This window comes from Cygnus atratus, chromosome 13 (genome assembly GCF_013377495.2).
Source record: "Cygnus atratus isolate AKBS03 ecotype Queensland, Australia chromosome 13, CAtr_DNAZoo_HiC_assembly, whole genome shotgun sequence".
Taxonomy (NCBI): Eukaryota; Metazoa; Chordata; class Aves; order Anseriformes; family Anatidae; genus Cygnus; species Cygnus atratus.
This window is the reverse complement of record NC_066374.1, coordinates 7,324,569-7,346,285: the sequence shown is the minus strand read 5'-3', so window position 1 is coordinate 7,346,285 and position 21,717 is coordinate 7,324,569. Positions and strand designations below refer to the sequence as shown.

Sequence of the window (21,717 nt, the reverse complement as noted above, 5' to 3'; positions counted from 1 at the left end):
ACGCACGCCCCCCAAGCCCACACCATGCAGCACCATGGTGCTGTGCGCCAGCAGGACAGGGACATCGGCATCCATCTCTCCCCAGCTGGCCAGCTTCCCTGGAGCAGCACGGCCCCGCTGCTGGAGGGCATTGTTTGTGAAGGCTTCCAGGCATTGAATGTCTTGGCAATAGAGCGAGAGAGGGCCTTCCACGAGGCGAGCAATGCCAGACAGGCTGGCACCCTGGTTTATCTCCAGCTTGCACTGCACGAAGCAGCAGAACGACCCACCGAGTTGGTGGGATGCACTCAGATGTTCTGCAGAGGACAACCTCATGGATTTACTCTGATTTTCATAATTACAGAGAAGCATGGGATGTGTTTCTTTTCTTTACTAAGAAATAAATCACTAGTAGGATACTCTACGCTGAATATTCAGAGTAGGGAAATGGGAAAGGCTTGGTGTTCAGTTTTGATTTCAGGGTGAGACCTGGTCAGATTGTCCCTCTGCACAAAAGCCATGTTGTTTTGCAGCCACGGTTGTTCCCACTGCGCGCAAACCTGCTGTTCTCACTCACTTTTGCCTTTATAAATGAGAATGCTGAATCCCAGAAAAAAAAATGATTTGGAAAATCAGCATTTATGGGAAAGAAAACAGCGTGCCCTTTTGTTTTGTGGGTCACAAGGCATCTCTGCATGGGATGCACCACTTGACCCTGCTCCCCCACTCCTAAAAGCTCCCAGGTCTGCAGCCCTGCCGAGGGCTGGGCGGGAGGAGCTCAGCCTGTGCAGAGGGCAGGATTGTGCCCTGCACCTTCTCTCAGGCACACAGCTGCCTCGCACCCAAGTTTCTTTCCCCAAGAAAAACCCATGGGCCCATACATATCCTATCGTCCATCTGCAGGGGTTCACCTGAGATAAGCAGCCTTTACATGGACTCACATTACATTAGCTGCACACAATTCCCACCCTTATCTTCTTCTAGACCCTTTTATTACCCTGGAACAAAACAGAGAGAGGGGGCAATGTACAAGAGAATCCAAACCTTTTTTGAGAGGACAAAAGGAAACGATCAGAAAGTAAAGGGGCAGCAAACGCTCATTGGTTTGCTCCAATTCTCAACTGGCAACAATTTATTCTCACCAACTGTTATCAAACCTTTTGAAGAGAGCTTTCTGCGGTTCTTGGTTGTATTAAGCTGGACAACCTCATCTTCTCCGCCCCAGAAGCTTGTGCAGGGTCATGCCAAGGGCTGCAGGTTAGCCTCAGGAAAAGGTTATCTAAACCTCATGTAAATTATCTAAAAGGGATTAATTAGTTTAGAAGTGTGTTGAGACCAGGAAAAAGAAAAGACTATCTTGGTTACTGCAGCTAAATATTTATCTATAGATAATATATCTACATTTTAATAATGAGATAGTTTTACTGCCATTTTGGAAAATGTATTGTTGATTACAGTTGTGCATATTCCTAAAGTATTCATCGTCATTGTAGAGCACCAGATCTTCTCAAAAGTCTCCGAACCTGCTAGCATATGCCCCAAACACCGTGTCAGAACTACACAGCACAGACCATCATTTCCACTTACCTCTCACACCACCCTAACATGCACAAATAAGAGGACACCTATGTATGTTCACAGAGGAGAACCACTAATGCTTGTGCAATTGACTGAGCAGGGCAACAGGCTGCATGTTGAGTTGCTTTAAGGCAGAGACCACGACCACCCTGGCAGTCAGAATGAAAATCTCAGGTCCTTTATGCTGCTTCCTCGAACTCTTTCAAGTTCATTTGCCTCAACGTTTCTAAAAGCAGTAAACATCCTGAGCCCAGCCCCGGGGTTCTTGCTAACACACTAGTGGCTACGTAAGGAAAGGTTTCAGGGCCTGGCCCCTCATTTTTTCATTTATCAATAAATCTCAGAGGTTAGGCAGAGTTCATGGGAACTTTTACACACTTGTACTTCTGCTGAAGCCACAAGTTTGAGCATGTTTGAATTGTTTTTAGAAAGGTGGTGCTCTGATTTTGTGTGTGTGTGTGGTGTGTGCGCGTGTGTAAGGCTCCCAGCAGCAACTGGCTGTTATAACTGTTGCCCAACTGAACGACATCTACAGATGCACTTACTTCCAGGGACGAGACATAAATGTGTGTCTTTTTTGATTTAATCCAGACCGTGAGGAAGAACAAGGGGCACAGCACTCCCAGTCCTCTGAGCAAGCTGCAGCAGCTCCTCCTCTGCAGACCATCACCAGGCACCAACCTGCTGTGGTTCAAGACCCAGTGTTGTTTATTTCCAGAAACTTATGCCCAGAAACTGGACTGAGGGCAGCAGTGCTCTGTGGGCCCCCGTTTCACTACTACAAGGTTTCGTCTTTCACCCAAACGCTCAGTTTGGGAACATGTTTTGACTCTTGAGAGCGCAGCCAGAGCATCCAACAGCCATGTGCAACTCAGCCCTGCTCCCACACAAAATACAGCGTTAAATGCTATCCATCACACACAAAACTCAGACTGGAACGATTCAGAAGTTCAGTGATTTTCTAAAGCTGAAGTTCCTGCCTACATTTTGGTGAGGTAGCCAAGTTGGAAGGAATTCTCCCATTAGCTCCGAGTCCAGCTAAATTCCTCTTCTCCCCCAGAAAATATTTCCACTTAACGTCGGCTGCAATTGCCAGTTAGTCGCTGCAGTAACGTGCTGCAAACCTGGGGCCAGCAGACACGTTTCAGAATCTGCATGCTGGTCACCACAGCCACATTTGCAGGAGATGCTCGTGCCAAAGATCTGTTTCTGATGAGCTCCAACTGCACGTTGTCTCTGCAGGGAGATCTGTGTGGAATGGGATGGATCGCTTGGTGTTATTCTGAGTGAATATGCATTTATCTTCTTAGTTAGATAGATAAAGGCATCATTTATCTATGCCCTTTACCGAGGGTCAAGACAAACATTATGCAATTTAGAGCAAACAGGCGTATCAGCACTAGCAGTCAAGCTATTAGCTGATAAGGGGGCTTTACTTGAATTAAGTGTATTTACATAAAATTTCATTGTGTACAGTACCTTTTCCTCTTGGATCCAAACCAAAAAAATTGTGAGTCCCTGGCTTGGGCCATTATTACAGGTAGAGCCCTGAGGTCCCAGCTCTCGGTGACACAGACCTGAGACCGCCAGGCTGTGGTCACACAGAGTGCTGGGTTTGAGAGCTCCCCTCCCAGACCTACCTTGCTGTGTGGCTGGTTACAAGGTGCCCGTGTGCAGTGTGAGGGCGATATCACACCGAACACCCTCTGCCATCACACGTGTGCGTGCATCACTTACGCTGTTGGCCAAAACATCCGCAGCAGGCTCCAGGGTCACTGGAGTTACACTGCCTGCCCAGTGAACCCAGTGAGCTGGCAGACAGCACAAACTTAACCCTTAGGGCCATCTCTGTGTCTTCCAGGTTTGTACTTGAAAGCAAGGCTGTCTGGCTGAGGTGGAAGACTTCAAGGCTGGAGGACTCTCTCACCCAAAGGCGCTGACTACGGGATAACCTCTGCAGCCTGCTGCCAGCTGCTCTGGATGAGCAGGGTGAAGGCTCAGCTGTTGAGCTGCACGTTCCTCCTGAAAGCACACTTCGGCAGGCAGGTTTCCTGTTGAAAACCCACTCAATGAGCTCTGAAACCTGAGCCCATCTCGGGCTAACCAACGCGAGGCCTTGCGGTTGCTGGGAGGCTGCCAGCTCGGCTTTTTGCACCCCGGAGAACGGGTCCCCACCCTTCTGCCCCCTCCCCTCCACCCTTTCCATCCTGTGGGGCAAGGAGAGCCTTTATGAGACTACGTGGCAAACAATGCTCTGCACGGGGAGTCAGGAAACACCACATCCTATTGCAGGCGACCCCAACGAAGTGATGGTCCTTATGAGGTACCTGCAGGTACGTTGCCCTGTCCAGGCGCAGCCGCCGTCTGGCAGTGCACGGCTGCTCACACCAGACATCCCGCTGTCCTGGGGGTCTTGTCTGGTGTGAACAAGCAGACAGGGTTTGTATGTTTGGGGCTGGTTTTTGTTAGTGAATGGTCTGAGGAAGAGCTCAGGGTGCTGAACGCTAGCACTGGATTCCAGAAACGATCCATTTCATTTTAAACACAAACACGTAGCCCACAGCAATTCTGAGAGCTGAGTTTAAAAAACAAGAAGCACACAGCAGTCTGTGGCAGATAATTCCCAGTTTCAGAAAGCCTTCTTGGTAACCCCCAGGAAGAAGCCACGGCAGCAGCCAGGTGGGAACGTGGCTATGGCTTTGATCACAGCTTCATCCTTTTAATCGTGCAGCCCAGGCTGCAGAAAGCCTACCCTGACCGACGCCATAAAGCTTTGGGGGCACTTCTATTGCAAGGTCTCTGGCATCTTTTGGGGACGTAGACCAAAGAAGTGGAGAGCAACATAACTATTAATATACTGTTAATAGTCGAGACGTGCTCTTCAAGGTTTATCCCCCCTCATAGGCTAGCTCCCACTCCTCTTGCTGAGTCAGTGTGTTCCAAGGAGCCAGGCAAGATTTTATACTTTCGGTATAGGACATCCTGTGGAGCTGGACACTGTCCAGCATGCCCCAGAACTCAGGTTGTAAACCATTAACAGTAAAATCTAACGTGTTTGCTGGTAGACAGATAAAGAATACAAGTTAATTAATAACACTCAGTGCACTTTAAGGCAAAGCATGTTAAATTAATAAATATTAGATACATAGTACGTGCATAGAAATGAAACATTCCAAAAAATGAAAACACTGCATTCCAAACTAAAAAGGGTATTTTTGCAAACGTCAGCAAATGTATATAGCAAAATGACTTGAGTTTTCAGTGAAAAGCACGTTCCTTTCCTAGCAAACACCACTGCCCTATTTCTGTGCAGGTTATTCTGCTCCTTCCATTGCTTCCCTCCCTCCCTAGTTTTATCGCATCCCAGAAGTAGGTAAGCATTTTGCACGCTCACCCAAACTGAAAAATACTAGTTTGATGATTTCCGTATTTTTTTTAGTTTTATAAGTTTCAGGGGTAAGATTAAAATAAATAAATAAACATACAAAACCCAACAAAACCCTGGAATTCCTCCCGGTGCTCCTATTTATGTCACACACTTAGAGAAACAAGAAAGAAAACAACAGCACTGGAACTGAGTTCACTGTAGAAGACAACTAAGGCAGCAGTGGTACAGGACTTCCCGTAAACTAAAATAGTAACCCGTTAGCCAGAGAAGAGATCAGAATGTATGATTTTTATCAATCACTTGAAATTCTGCCCAAGCCATACCAGCTAGAGGAGAGGGATGGACAAGAGCCGTTTCAATGGTACAACAGCCTTGAGGAAAAGGACATTTTTTTTACTCCTGATGCAAACGACTGTACCACAGCCTTCATGGCCCAAGAGCAACCAGAAATAGTTTTTCTGTCTATTTTTTTTTAAACCTGTGCAGTTCCCGTTTCCTCCCATTGTACAAGTGGCAATGCAGATTGTTTGCTTTCCCTGGTGTTCGTCTGTGTCTGACTGCAGAGCAGTGGGAAAACAAAGTGAAACAAAGGAGGGAATTCCAGCCCTTTCGCAAACATCTATTTGAGTGTCTACGCTTCTGCAGTATCAGTATGTTACTCACTCCATCAGATTACTGGCCTTATGCAAAACACAAACCACTCAAGGCTACTGCGTGCTTGTGTAAGATCGTACCAGAGATGGATCTCTCGGGATTTTGAAATCTGCCCTCAAAGAGGTCGTTCATGTTGAGATTAGCAAGATCAAGCCAAACACTAATCACTTTAGAAAATACCACGCTACTCAAACACAACAGGAGTCTTGTCCACAGCTTATTTGAAACTGGGGGGCAGCAGAACATCCGCTGTCATCTCCTGCTCCTCCATGCCAGGCAGAGTAATCTGGAAGGGACCCTCGCCTGGTTTGTTATTCAGCTAAAAATGCAGACATGAGGCTGTAGAGATCCTACTGTCACCTGAAGTTTCCAAACAACATGAAAGGGACACACGGATCTAGAGAGCGATGCTGGGGGCAGTGCAGAGAATGGGAGGGGAGGCACGAAGAGCACGCTGGCCACCTCCCCTTTTCCTCGCACTTCACTTACTGGGACATAAAATTTCTGAGCCTAAATTTCAGTATTTATACAACTAGTGGTTCCAACAGCCTTGCCATTCACCACTGATTAAAACATTCATGGTGCCTCTTAACATCCATCCAAGCCTGCTGCTACGTTTCCAGCCCCAGGGACCCGTGACAGGAGGGCAGGGATGCCACCATTCCCAGGGACGCACTGCCATGTCTCCAGCCCCAGCAGCCCAGGGATGTCACCCTGCCGGGGGACATGGCCATCCAGCCTGGCTGACTGCAGCCCCACAGCCACGAAGCCCTGGCCAGGAGCCTGTCCCATGCAGCACCTGCAGTGCCCAGTAGGGATCTGAGACAGCAAAGATCTGCTGTGCCAAAAATCTGTGCATCCAGCAAAATAAACAGTTTTGGGAAAAAAAAAAGTTTCATTTTGTAGACCGAGGCCTGGTGAGAAGTTAAGTGTAGGAAGAGGTACAAACCCCTCCACCCCGGTGACTCACGTCCATCCGCTTACAGAAATTCAGGGCACTAGAGAAAAGCCACACGCAGCACATCTCTGCTGGATGAAGTCACGGGCGGTCGGATGCGCCTCACCGGCCCCAGCCCACTGGAAGGAAGTCGGGGCCAGACCTGGGGTCAGCTGATGGGTGGCCGGGCTTTTGGAGCAGGCATCCAAAGGAGGGAATTTTGGCTCGCCGCCACTGCGAAGCTCTGAAGGTTGAGCTGCACAAAGCAATTACAGATCTCGTGTGATCAGATTCGTGTTTTAACCTTGTAACTAATGCAGCCTTCCCAGACATGTGCCAATAAACAAGGCTTTATTGGCCTTCTATCCAACATAAATATGATTTTGAAGGCACATTAACTTCTCAGCAATTACATCACTCAGTTTTTGAAAAGCATGATTAAAAAATCCTTCACCATTCTCATGAACGATAAATGTAGTTGAGTTGAATTTCCTCTTGCATATAAGGCACAGCATGAATAAGGTTCTGCATGGGGTAAAACTGTTGCTGTTGTGTTTTTTTGTTTGTTTGTTTAAAAGGACAGTAAGGGAGCACAGCTCAGACAGTTCCAGCCTTGATGATGAGAGCTGTAACAATTTTAATGGTGAATTACTTTTTCACTCCATTTCTGCTGGTGTCTTCCTTACACAGATAGCAGAGGCGTGGATACGCGGCTTTACGTGGCTCTGCGCAGGATGGTCAGCCCGATGCTAGAACCTGGTTGGCATCACCTGGCTCTGTCTTGGGGTCTCTGAGCCTTTCCTTCAGGACTCTGTAACAAATAGCCTCCTAGAGCTCCCTTTACCTGAGATGAATCCTGAAGGCGAAATACACCAAGCACTACTGTTGAGTTCAGCAGGTCTGACCACTGCCTAGGGAAAGGGTGTATTTTCCAAACACCTACACAGGCTTTCACAGAGCATTTCATAATGAAAAAAGGGCATCTCCTCTTGGTGTCTTCTCATTTGGTTCTGATGCACCATCTCCAAAAAGAAATAGGGAGTTAATGGGCACAATTAGTCTGTAAGAAAATACATTAGTTGCCAGACTTCTGAATGCAAGAGACGAAGTGCATGGCACTGATCTTGTAAGGGGTCAGTTCCTGCTCCTTCTAAAATCCTATTGGCCGGGTGGTCCACAACATGCAAGGGAATAGGAGTTAAAAGTTTGGAAAGATTTTCCGTGTCAAGTTGGTATCCAAAATGAAACCTGACTACCTAATTATTCTTAAAAGCAAAATAAACTTTTCTTCTGTAATTCAGAAAGAGGAGAGCTTCCAAGTCCACTTTCCTAAAGAAATCCCTGACTTTGAGAAGAGCCTTGGTGTTCCTTTTTCTGAGCTGACCTGATCAGCCTCAGGCAGCAGAAGCAGGCAGCAGAAGCCCTGCTCAGGCACACCGTGGGTCAGATGTGCAGCAGTAGCTCCTCACCAGCTCTGAGCAGTTCCTTTCCAACGCCCTGCCTTCCAGTCTTCTGCAAGGATCGAAGTCAATCACAGCAGAGAGAAATGAACGGCGAGCTCTTGAGTGGAAAAACAAGCGAACACAAAACCACCCCTGCAGAAGAATTTCACCAAAATAGCTGAACACATCACAGCTGAAGAACCGCAGAACCTTAAGCAACGCAGACGGGCAATTGCCAGCGCGTACAGAACACAAGCAGCAGCTAACCGTTTGAAGAGTCGGTCACCAAAGGGACCGAGAGTTTCCTGTATTAACCGCTGTAGAGCTTTACCAGATTTCTGAACTCTGGTCTCGTTGTCTCGTTGCCTTGCCCCATGTAAACCCGCCCAGTTTACTCAGCTCAGCGTGGTTCGAAGCCGTCCGCTGAGCACCTCGAGCTCTCGGGCGTGCTCCCGCCTCACTGAAGCCAGCAGGATGGGAACACCGCCTGCAGTCCTCACTGACTACAGACACGCACACGTTCACTGGCATATGCATTTGATCCCTTTCCTCTCACTCACGTATGTCGTATCAAACTCTCCCAGGCAGGAATGGCTTCTTTGCAAACCTGTACAACACCAAACGCCATGGGGTCCAAGGCAGCATGGACAAACGTGTGCATGCACACACAGATTTTCAAAACTGTAAGATCGAAATCCTCTGGCTCGGCCCAGGAAACCACAAGTGTCAGTGAAGCTGCACCAGACTCCTTCTTGTGATTCAGTCTCTAGCCCAGCTCTCCTTTTCCCAGCTCTGAATGCTATCTGCTTGCTTGCAATAGCCTGTCCAGCCAGCTGCAGCCCATCACAAAGCAGCTGTCAAGAAAGAAAAAAACAGAACAGCAAAACAACCTAAACATTCCATGAAGGATCCAACTAATGCAGGAAGCTGGCCAGAGAAATGTTGAATAGCGTATCTATAACCTGCTTTACGTGTATAATACAAGCTTAAAAAACTGGCACCCCTGCTTTAACATCTTCTTCTAATTGTGTTCACATTAAATCTGACTCTGAAAGTTTAACCATCCACCAGTTTCAAAATAACTTCCTTTTGCAGCTTCCTCGCATATTCTGTCATCCACATCCAGATGCCAAAATACACCACCAACAGCTCATTGCTCCTCAGGATAAATCTGGTAATAAGCACAGGAAAAAAAATCTGCAGGGCCAGCTAAAACCCTGCAGCACTGCCAATGCACATATTTAAATATCACAAATGCTAGGCAAACCCATCTCCTGAGTGTTTTGTGTTGCCTTCTGGTTTCTGAACCTTTGGGTGCAGGGAGGGACATGAAATTACACAGAGCTGCAAGCTCTCCTCCAGTATCAAAGAGCTTAGCCTGGTCTCTTGACAAAGCTGGGCTTAGACAATTGTGCTGCCCTTGCATCCACCCATGTTTTCTCCTGCCAGCCCACATCAACCAAAACTGATAGGCAGAAGTCACAGAGATGATTAAAATCCTAAGTGCTTTCTGAAAAACAGAGACACACCTGACACCCTCCGGAGAGGAGGGTGGCAGAGCGGGCTCCGTGCTGCCTGCCAGATGCCTGCAGCCAGCCCCAGCGTGGCAGCAGAGGTGGTGGCCATGGGCACACACGCTAGCAGAGACCCTGAAGGACCCAGCAAAGGAATTGGGACTGCTGAGGACAGAGATGAAAAACGGGATAAGAAAGGACAAACCTCCAAGCAACTCCACTTCATTAGTTTTACAGTGTTGTCTCTCCTCAAAACCCAGGAGGTTTAAAAGACTTCAGAACTCACCTTAATGTAAAAACCCATACACAATCAGTGCTGGCAGGCCACTTTCTTTTGGTCTTCGCATTAGCACTACAAGAGTGCTTTCTAGTTTGTACCACTGCAACTTACAGAAAATACATATTTTTGACATCAGTTTGCACAAGAAGGTAATATTCAGTAATGGAAGGGTTACAGAAACCCAAATACCAAATGGGAAGGGGTTTTGAAATCAGACAGAGAACTACCTTTAGGGACTGGCTCCCCGGATTTGCCACTTTGCAAGCAAACGAGCACAAGGTGAGTGCTATCATGTTGCTGTTAGCACTTTACATCCACTTTGAAGAGGTTAAAACACAAGACACCATGGGCAAAAGACTGGGAAAAAGAGAAAAAAAAGAAAAATAACAGTTCCAAATAATTATTTTTAAAGACCTGGTTGGCATACACGGTTGCCCCATTTAAATTAGAAATGTTTTTCCAGCCCAGCTTTGTCAAGCGTGGACACGCTTGCTGGCCTGCACTGCTTTTGCTCGTCACTTCCCTTTCACTGATCTGGCCGTACTGGACATGATTTTCCAAAGTGCCCATCTTTCACATAACTCTGTCCCTGCAGTTTCACAGGGGCTTTAAAAAATAAAGAGAGAGGCCAACGGTGAGTTCTTTGGAAATTCCCCTTTATTTCTGTTACCAGCTTTTTCTGTCCCTCCTCCCTTCCACCCCAGAAAAAATGGTTTAAGAAAGCCAGCAATCAGCACTGATTAGAAGGCTGAGTGGTGTGAGGTTAATAATACTCACGTCTCGTGATCAATGAGAGCAGGGTTTTGGTTGCTAACTGGGACAGCAAACGTCGGCCACACTTAGGGCTGGGTCCGGCTGGTGGTTTTGCCCTTGCAGCAGCTGTACGTGAGAACATGTTTCTGTGGCAAGGCAGCAACCTCCTACCTGCTAAAGCTTCCTTTTGTTTTTGCCAAGAAAAAAAAAGTCAAGAGTAATAACGTAAGAAACTATTTTCTGCCAAACCTCAAGAGTGCTGTTGTTCTGCTTCATCACCAGCTCCACACACACACACCCAGTTACATAAAAGCACCAGCACCCATGCAAAGCAGCCCCGAGCAAGCGGGTTGGAAATACCAAGCCTCAGAAGCCCATCTGCAGAAATGAATGGCTACACTGATGGTAAACAGAGATAAAGTTAAGAGAATAATGGGGAAAACAAAAGAAATCCAGAGGCAAAGCTCTCCGTCATCTCACGTCTTTCAAACCCTGCTTGCTCATAAGGCTTCCTTCAGCGGGTGCTGATGCACAAACACAGACCTCCTCCTCCTCCTCCTCGGCAGCCAGGCCACGAGCCAGCCCCAGCTTATCAGATCGCAGCCCTCTGCAAACACCTAGGGAAGAGCACAGACAGCAGCAGCCTGCCCCAGGGTGTGAAAAATGCAGAAGCAGCAGCTTCCCCGTTTCTCTTCCTGGTCCTGCCCAGGTTTAGAGGAGATCCCTGGGAGCGAACGTGCATCATGCAATCCTGGGGACTTTTCATATCACACAATGACTACAAGAAGCAAGCAGTGTAGATAACAGGGCACTGTGTAATGACATTCATGTTGCTTGCTTGGCAGTACAGGAAGCCAGAAAGGAAGGAAAACCCACTGCTGGCACACAAGCACCAGGAATTGGAAAGAACCACCCCTCTGGAAGTTCGGGCAGTGTTTACACACAACAGGACTCAGCCGGCCGCGCTCCCCATTAATAATCACTGCGCCGTCCTCATCCCAAACCCCGCTGGCGCCTACAGTCCCCATTCGGCCCCAGCCCCATGGGAGAGCTCAGCGCTGCCTTCGCCAAGCCTGTCGGAGTCAGCCTAGAAGCCCATCTTTGCAATACAAAGGATTTCTTTAACACTAATCACATCGAAAGAGAGAGTGACCAGCCGGGACTCCGTAATGCAAGCAGTGCAGGGTGCTGCAGCTCCCACAGCTCAGAAAGCCAAGCTGCCTTTCCTCGCTCTGACACTCAAAACCCATCTGCGGGGCAGACAGGACAAGTGCTGCGTGGGCTCCGAGATTCACCCTGGGCTGACAGGACGTTTTCTTTCATTCTTGGCCAGAGATCTGTGAATTTGGAAGAAGTAGTTGAACAACGTTACATGAACTAACCAAGAATTTGTTGCAATTCTGACCAGCCTCACGAAAGCATTATTAGGGGCTCTGCAAACCTACAAAGAGCTCAGCCCCCACCTGATCACACACGTGTCTGCCCCTTACAAGATTCCTGTGCCAACATGAAAGTACTCTAATTTCAACATGCAAGCCACGAACGCAGACCATGCAAGGTCTTTTACCAGGTGGGTACCTAAAATCTAACACGTTACAAAGAAAGGAAGACAGTGAGATAGGAAAGGGTGAATCCTAAATCCTCTCTCTCTCTAACCTTTACTCGCCAGCCCGCGGGATCAGAGACCTGAGTTTCCAGCCTTTGTTTTGCAACTTCCTTTATTCAAAACATTTCTGACTAAAGTCTTTCAAGCATCCAGGAGAAAGGAAGGTTGGTGCATCTCTTTATTCCTTCATCCTCTCTCCATATTCAGGGAGAGTAGGCTACAATATGCGTAGTTTCTCCAGGTCCAACCTCTTTTGCTGCCAAGGAAACAGTCCCGGTTGGGCATCCAGAAATCCGACATGTCCTGTACACATGCAAGCCTCCTCACCACCATGTGAGCAGGAGCTCAGCGTATTTGGGAATCGCCAGGCCTGCTTAGGCTGAGCTGCACATGCACAAGAAGCCCAGTGTCTCCTGAACACGGTATGTCCCTGGCATGCACTGCCCGTGATGCCCAAGCAGCCCAGGGCTCGGCAGCTGCCGGCTCGCCGGGCACAGCACAGGCAGCAAGTGTTGGCACGGCTGCTGTCCCACAGAAGGCTGGCTGCCTTCCACCGGGAGAGACGACAAAACCTGGGCTTCTGGAAACAACTCACCCTTCATCAAAAAGGGGTCACGGAGGAGGAACAGAGCGGTGCACCTGAGCTGCGTGTCGGCGTTGCCCATCCTCTTCTGCAGGGCAAACAGCACGGCCGGGCTCAGCTCCCCCAGCAGCAAGTGGTGCACAGCGGGGATCCTGCACCTCGGCAAAGGGACCAAAGGTCCGCAGCACCTAACTCTGCCTCCGATACGAATAAAGGGAAACCAGGTGTCTGCTGATGTTATTTGGCTGCTGGGCGCAAAGAAGCCTCTCGCGATAAATATTTCACGTTAGACTGCAAAAAGCAAATATTAAAGCAAAGAAATTTTCTCCCGGCTCTTCTCTTTTTTCCATGTTACAAGACAACATCATGGACAATCTGTTTAAATAATACATTACAGAGTCCATTATCTAAACCATAGGCATATTTATTTTATACTGTTTTTGTTGCATATTTTAGTATAATTGTTCACAGGTTTAAAGGAAAGAATAAAACAAGAGAAGACAAATCTGCCATGGCAGAAAAAATGAGTAAATTGGTTATTCTTTTGCCATTATTTTTAAATACCAGGAAAAAAAAATCCACGCCAAAATTTAATATAATAAACAAGAAAGCTAGAAAGTTCCTTAAGTTCAGTAATATCTATATTTTTCAGAAAGCAACCACACATCTCTTTTATGCCCTTTTCCTCAAAATATTTGCACAAAAAAAAAAAAAGAAAAAAATGACATCAAAACTGCTGGTAACGAATATAGCAAGTGAGTAACTACAGAGCCAGAAAATGGAGTTCAGACAATTCCAGCATTCAGTAAAACTCCACAAAATGCCTGTATTTTGCCAACTGTTCTCGCTTTCAGTTGTAAACATTCCTTATAAGATGGAAATTCAGAACTGTAAGAGTTCATTAATATTTACATATTTATTCTGGCAATGCCAAATTACTTCAGTATGACGGCGCCTTCCTTTAGAACGCGCAGCACTGAAGTCAATCCATGAAATATTAAATATTCAGCTAAATTAAAGTGTATGCTTAGAAGAATGAAGCAAACGAAATGCCGTGTTTTGACGTTTCTGAAGCAAGGTTTCCAAACACCAGCCAACTCATTTCTTAAAATTTTTCCACTGTTTCTGTTGAACTCAACGGGTTTTGGTTCAGATGAAACCGTTTCCGAAGAGCACGATGCTCAGTAAGTGGCTGCTATCCACTTCTCCCCAGTCAGCTCCCTAAGTACATTAATTCATTTCAAAGAGAACCCCAAAACACTGCAAAAAATAAGGACTGCCACCATCTGGGGGCATTCAAGGAGAGGTTGGACGTGGTGCTTAGGGACACGGTTTAGTGGGTGACATTGGTGGTAGGGCGATGGTTGGACCAGATGGTCTTGGAGGGCTTTTCCAACCTTAATGATTCTATGAATCGTTACGTGCTTTCAAGAAAGCAGAGTTTCAAGGCAGCTCAGAGCCTTGGATGACCCTATTAAAGCCTGGACAAGAAACAGCACAGGAGGAATTTCTCTGTGCAATTTTGCCCCCACAGCCTGGCTCTTCCATAGGGGTAGAAGGCAGCAGTGCTCCTCAAAAAATACCGCTCATACAGACTAAGTAGCAAAAAATGACAGGCTGGAACAAGAAGAAAAACTAGATCTCCTGAACTGCAGCTGGCCACGTCCACCCCTCTCTTGCCTTTATGAGAAATTCTTCTTCTTACATGATGGGAGTGCCTAACAGCACAGGCACAGACCACATGCTCGCCTTACATCTTGGCTCATACGATCACTTGTGTAGGGGCTGAAAGGGCCACAAAGTTTGCCACAAAGGACGTCTTCTGGCTTGTTTTTTCCTAAGAACTCAGAAGTTTCTAAGCCTTCATGCTTTGTTGGGGAAAAAGGAGGAGATGAGACAGGCCTTTGAAAAGGCGCTTCTAAAACAAATCTTAAAAGCCTTTCAGGAATCTCACGACATTGGTAGGTTATGTGGGCAGGATAAGAACACAGAGAGGCTTTAAAAATAAAAAAAGCATACTACAAACAGCTGAGAAGTAGTTTCTTCTTCAATTTTATTCTCAAGACCCGTATTCACAGTTCTGCACAGGCCAGGAGAATTAGCACTGGCCAGCAGCCTGAGAACAGCTGAACACCAGACAGGAGAAGGATTTGACCACGCTTATGGACATTACAATGTAAAACCGCTTTCTGGAAACTGCATTACAGCAGGACGAGGGGCTGACCTGCGCCTTGTCTACTGACTGGGCAAGCTGTTCGACCCGAGCTCCCAATGAAAGCCAGCTTTTCAGCTCTGTTTCCTCACAAATGCTGCAGAAGGGCAGGATTACCAACTGCCCGACCAGGGTTTGCTGCTGTCCGTCTGTCCGTCTGGGCAGCTGCAGCCTCAATAGCTGTGCTGTGGCCAGACATGGCACTGCTTGGCCCCGGGCCCTGCAGGAAGACCCCGGCTGTGCCCAGCACTGTGTGTGGCGGTGCACCAGAGCTGTGGCACCCCAAAATATCCCCTTCAGTGTCCCTGCGTTTGGGGAGCAAGGCAGAGAAGCTGCAGGGATCGGTGGCAGCGTGCTCAAGCGTCACCGAGTACAAGAAGAGACCACATACAAAACCTTTCTGGCACAGGCATGGAAGTGCTTTTAATTGCTGCTGGGTGGCCATTGGAGGGCAAAACTATACCTCGACAGCTACATGTACTAGCTGACATCACTACTGCTTCTTACAGTGTTATTTCAGGACTGCTCTACACGAGGACAGGGGCTCAACAGGGGGAGTGAGTGCAAGCTCGCCTCTGCTGCAATGGCGTTTCGCTGGGGCAGAACAAACCATGCACGTTTTGCAGCTCAGACTGACATCTATTCCATAGGTCTGTGACTCATTCAGAAATAAGGAAAGTTACTAAAGCTAGCCTGAAACAGGATTCAAACATCTAGAAACCAAACACTAGATTTTGTGCTGTTTAAAACCAAGGGACATTGTTTCCTTCGTTCACCCCAATAGCTCGTTACATGCCCTGAGACTTTTTTTGGACTGCACAAAGACTATTTCTCCTAAGTTTTCCCTTAATTCCGCTAATTCTTTCTACGGAAGAGATAACACAGACAATAAACGTTTCAGGGTAGGTGAGGCATGGTACAACTCAAGCACGCAAAGTGCTGGTCCCTCTGATCTATATCTTCATGTGGGCATTAATCCAGAAGCTGCCGAGCAGTAGGAGGGACTGAAACCGAAGTCACCAGCGATGTGCTGGAGCAGGGAAATTAAAAGGCTGAACTTATTATTTCCTCCTGTGCTTGGTGTTGTCACCAGTGCATTTTTAGCATGTGCTCTTACCTTCAAAATAGCATGCCCCAGTGCCAACATCTGAGCTCAAAACACCACCAGATTATGACAAAAATGCACTGCGCTCTCCCAGGTGGACATTCAAGTCAAAAACACGGAGGAGACGGGAGCAGCAGGCCTGACAACAAATTATTTGCAAAGGTTTTACTATTCTCTAATGGCTGATGTGGCACATCTAATTATTGTGCATTGCTCTGCTCAGTCAAAAAGCCTTTACTGTACTAGAAGCACTTCACAGCTGAGAGGATTTTTCACATCCTTGCTCTTCTATTTTTGATAAACTAGCCCTACATTTAAGAATCTTAATTGAATTCCTCTAAAATATTCACTAACCAGAACCAAGACTTTATGACTTGCTAATTAATTTCACATGTATGATCCATTATTTTAAATTCCAGGGTTGAATAAAGCATGTGGACATCTACGTGAAGGTACTTAGGAGCTGTAAGCAACTGAGAAAGGAGGAACAAACACATCCAGTAGGTATTTCACAGGTGTTACTACAAATCAGAGGCACAAGTTAAATATCAAAACACCCAACCGTGTATTTAATGTTATTACAACCATTAGATATTAGGCTTTCAGGGCAACCTGTTCATAAGCACGACAGCATTTCAGATCTCAAGACAACAGCACAAGCACACACTAAGCTCAGACTTATTCCTGAAGGAAACCCCACTGCCAGGATTAGCAGCTCACCTCCCTTAGCTGCTCACACTGCTGCACCAAGGATGCACACAATGACTTGATGACCCCCCGCAATACGCCGCAGCAGTACTTTTTTTATACGCTCCTACCTACAATTAACTAGCTTTTCAGGGGGACAAGCTAATCAGCTACAAACCAAATAAAGCAAATGAATAGACAACCGAGCACTTGTACCAACTGCTGGTGGAACAGAAAGCTGCATTCTATCATTTCCACGAAGAACAAGCAGTTTCCCCACTCGACTTACGAAAACCTCAGTGCCCTGAAGGCTATGATTGCCTTTAAAACCATAACTGACCACAAACGATAACAAAACACCCTAAGACTATACAGCATTTTAATGTCTCTGTTTGCAGCAGTCTGGAGACTGAGATTCCGTTTCAGCCCTGAGCAACATTCCTCAGAAGCTGCCCGCTTCTGACCACCCCCAGAAGAGATGCTTTGAAGTTTTCAGCTTACTCAAGACCTTCTGGATCGCACTGGACATAATGGGGACGTTTCTTAAATTCAGCTTTCCATTAAGTGCCTGAGGCACTGCCATAGATTAAGGTTTCGAATGCAGTCCACAGACTTTCACACTTCATAATTTAGCATGGTCTGGTGATTCTTTGCATGGAGCACCAAACCTTCCTCGCTAAAAAACCACGTTGCTTTCCCCCTCCCCTTGCTCTCAACTACTTCAGCCAACGACTCAATGAAATGAGTTATGAAGGAGACTCAGCAGACTTCCAAATTGTTTAAGATAAACAGAAAAGTCATATTTGTGCTTCATTACCCCCCTGCCACGTACATCAACAGCGGAGTAACTCATAACTCATGTCAACAACTGAAGCACGGTTCAGTGCCAAGAAGCAGTTGTGTTACCAACCAGAAGAGGCACTTCCTCGCTCAGACCTGCTTCCTTTGCGTATCCGAGGTCTTAGGTGACTACACAGAAATAAAGACATTGCCTGTGCAGTGACTACGGGAGGGCTGTACTGCTTCCACTCTCCACTAAGCCTCAGCAACAGCACCGCTTCGTTTTCATCAGCTGCATTACTGGAAGTCCACATTTTCCCTTTCAAATCCCACAGTCCCAAAACAGAGCACTCCTCCCAAGCTCTCTGTGCCCTCAGACTCTTTAGAGGTACAACCATTCCACTCACCGAACAGCTGCAAATGTTTCATGGTTCACCATCGTGCCTGCAAGATCATGCTCCAAAAAACGTCACCCCCCAGAACACACCAAAGCCACTGGCCTCTCACTCGCTGGGCCACCCAAAAATGCTGGCCCCACAAGAGGGATAATCCACACCATTAGGACAGAGGAAGTCAGAAGCCCTCAACAGGTGCCTCTCAACATCAGAACACAAGCTCACTGCAGATACTGCTGAAGACCTCATTTGGCCCATGAAAACTTTCTTAGAAGGCTGAGGGCTGTCAGAGTACAGCTGAACTAGTAGGACAAGGAGCGATTTCTCTTTATCTTGTTAACTAAAAAAAACAAGAATCGATAAACTAAGAGTCCTAAAGTCTCTCCCAGAGTAGGTCTCTGCTGCAAGGTGCAGCCTCATGCTCACTGAGACTGATCCCACAGCCACTGACTCTGCGATGCTTGCAAAGGTACCACCTCTAGCAGCACACCACGGTGTAACAACAATACTGTGACTACCAGCAAACCAAAGAGGTGGCAGCTCCTAAACCTACGGTGCCTTCTACAGCTTTACTGCCACCCCAGAGGACACCCGGCAGCACTCGCCCAGGCTGCTGTGGAAGGAGACGCAAGGCAAGGGGCCTGCAGCTCAGCGGGGAAGCGAAACCCAAGAGCTTGCGGGTGACAATCCAGCAATCTCACTTCCTCCCAGACGACATGGCAGTTGGGCGATGCAAATCATCGCTGACCCGGACGAAGGTCCTTGCTGATCAGCAACTCCCCAAAAACGCCGGCCCTCGCCCTTTGGAGAGCCGCCCACCTGCCCCACACAGTCTCTGCGGGGCCTCGCAGGGCAGACGGAGGGGCCCAAGCAAAGAGCGGTGCAGGGGATGGGATGCTCCCAAACTCCTCCTTCCCCTTTTTAATACCTAATTCATAGCTTTCAAAAGGCTGAAGTTGCCACTACTGGCATGTTTACATCCTACTACTTGGTAAATTGTCAAAAAATCTGCTAGCTTTCAAGCACTTATTAGATGCAAATCCCAACTTTATAATGTTTCTAGACAGCTCGAGCACTATCACGGGTACAATTTATACCCCTTCCGTGTCATTTAAAAGGACATGACCTGGAACCAGTCTAGAATGATTCACTACGAACAATATCCTCCTCCAATAAATCTGTTAAACATTGTTTTCTAAATCTAATGATGAATCCTCTAAGTTTTATTTTCATTTTTATGGAGCTGCATACATTAAAACACATAGCCTTATGAGTCATCGCCAGAGCCAACCGAGCAATTTAGTAATTCTGAACACTGTTTATTTAGCCTGTAATAAGCTTTACTTTGATTATATGCACTACTCTGTGTATCTATTTCTGAATGTGTGGAAGATTCTGATGCCTCTGAAGAATAAAAACACGTGCTAATGACCTGACTATATACGCAGACAACAGGGAATACCGAATAACTTCAATATTTACAATCTCAAGCCTATATTCAACCTAGACAAACTACAAAATGATTCCAGCATTCCCCAATACACTCTATCACTCCCAACACTGCATAGATCAAAGGACATACTATACAGCAGTGAAAAAGCAAAGCAAACACCATTGCCTAACTTTTTATGGTCCCTTCAGAAGCTGTTGTTTCGCTGCAGCTGCCCTCCTTCAAAGAAAACAGATATTTCTTCTGGCTGCAAGGCCAGCACCAGAGAGGTGCTTCCCGAGTACATTCAGTTGGGATTCAGCATCTCCTGCAGAGGTGTTTCCAAACACACAGGGGCTTTGGACTGTGCAGAAGCTGCTGGCAGTGTAGACCGAGCTGGCTGCAGTCTGGAGCGTGCTCTTTGAGCCTGTCCTCACCTGCGTTGGTCTGCTGCACAGCATGCACTCCTCCTCCTGCACAGAGCAGCTTCATCCCCTAATGAGGCTCCAGTAGAAGACCCTGCATTCCCAGGTCCCACATTTGTATGAGCAAAGCCCTCGTTCTGGGTGAGGGGCTGCACGCAGGCCCTCCCTCTCCACCACATGCACAGAGCTTCCCCACGGCACCCTCACATGCCCTCAGCCCCACGAGAGGCTGGCTCCCCGTGCCCAGCAGTGGTGTTACAGCACCTCCAAGATCCAAAGCGCTCGTTACCCAGAGCTGCCAGACCCTGGTCTTGTGTACTCAGCAGGGAGTAGCCTTTGGGTATGATTTTTAATTTTCTTTGTCAATATTTCTTATGCGTTTTGGCAGCTGACATTCAAGTGAACCACGGGATCGCTTGGAGCATTTTCTTTTGCGGCATAGAAGCTTTGCTGCTCCTTCCTGGTGCTGCCATGATTAAACAGCTGATTCACTCTCAACACCCTTGAAACATGACTAGATTGAATTTTTTCTCTCCCAATATAAAATAAATCCAGACATGAAAAGAAAGGGAACTTGTACAGAGGCTCTTTGGGAACTTTAGGATCTTTTACAGGCAAAAATGTCTATGATTCTACTGGTTACAGCAGCCCTAAATGTTTCCCGGCTTCTGAACTGCCTGTATGAATCCCTAAATCTCTGTTCTCAATTTAATAGTACTGACCTCAGTATGTGAATGATAATGTCAGAAACAACACAGGCTTAATCGCAGCAAGACAAAAAGTTATATGAGAAAGATTCTGCTTCTAACATGAAAATAACATTAAAATGTATATGGGAAAGCAGAAACCCCTCAAACGTGCTTCTGCAGAGGATTTTCCTGAATGTTTGAGAAAGCACCTACAGTTTCAAAATGCAATCACAGAAAAACCGACACCAGAGGATGGACTCTGAAATGCAAGGTGTGTTCAATGCACTGCAATCAGAGAAAGACAAAGAGTCCTCCTGCATTTCTGAGTGTTAGGGAACCAGTGCAGGAAGGGCTGGCATCGAGGCAAAGGCTCGTGATGCAGGAGCTTGCCACCAGTGGGGTTTGAGGGAGAAGCAATGCCACACAGCTTCCTCCAGTGCCATCACTCTTCCCTTCTACCTCCAGCGGTCCAGCAGTGTGGCCTTTTCCTTCCTCTGTCTTATTTCTCCAAATTGGAGCAAAGCAGGCTCATTTCCCTATTTTATCCCCTCTTACATCACTCTTAGGAAAGGCTTCACAATCAAAGAAAACTTTTCTAGCCTTATTCCTATACCTCAATCAAAACGAACATAACATATTATGGCAGACAAGGTGTAATTGCTGTAGTTTGCTGGTAGGCCTGCTTTGATACCACAGTGACAAAGGTAATATTGGAAATCAAAAACCTGGTAGCCTGCCCACAGAGCAGGGTCAATTCATGCCTGTCTTGAAGAGCTCTGGTGTTTTAGCCTGTGCTGGGCTTGCCACACAATCCAAGCCAAATTTAGCCATGACTGATGTTAATTTGTGCCAGCCGCCTATTAAATAATTTTGAAGAAGAGAAAAATAAGCACAGGACAGAAAAAGCAGGGCAGAGGGAAGTCAGTACAAGAGCCAAGGCAGTTATCTACCCTGCGGCAGACATGAAAACGGGTCAGGAAGAAGGGGCACAGTTTCAAAGCTGACACCATTTTGCACTACGCAGAAGAGACAGCAAGACAAAGCAGGCTATTACTGGAACAATGCTGTCCGGTTCCTAACGGGTGCTCATTTCGGCTTTAGGAAAAAACAGCTTTATCAACAATGGCATCGCAAAATAAAGAGGTGTCCAAACCTTGTAGACTTGTCCATATGTCCCATTTCCAACAACCTGCACCAGTTCAAATATACCCGCGGGGTCCTGCAAAAAGCAGAAAAAATAACATCATTTGCAGCAGAGCAAACACTTCATAATGGAGCGTA

The 21,717-nt window shown here is 47.0% G+C and overlaps 1 protein-coding gene across 4 annotated transcripts in view; it reads right to left on the bottom strand.

Annotated features, from left to right (window-relative positions):
- The window catches only part of NRK (Nik related kinase), a 93,490-nt gene that overhangs the window by 66,959 nt on the left and 4,814 nt on the right, over positions 1-21,717 (bottom strand). Inside the window, exons 1-5 of one of the 4 annotated variants that reach the window (XM_035541227.2) lie at positions 21,590-21,644; positions 10,550-10,709; positions 10,000-10,129; positions 9,779-9,878; positions 6,584-8,832 (exon numbers count right to left, since the gene is read on the bottom strand). Coding sequence is in view for 1 of the 4 variants with exons in the window: in XM_035541225.1 (XP_035397118.1) it covers positions 21,590-21,655 (66 nt within the window). In the remaining 3 variants the exon portion in view is untranslated. Of the gene's footprint in view, positions 1-6,583; positions 8,833-9,778; positions 9,879-9,999; positions 10,130-10,549; positions 10,710-21,589; positions 21,656-21,717 lie in introns of those variants that run through there. The other 3 variants (XM_035541226.2, XM_035541228.2, XM_035541225.1) reach the window with 3 other exon arrangements.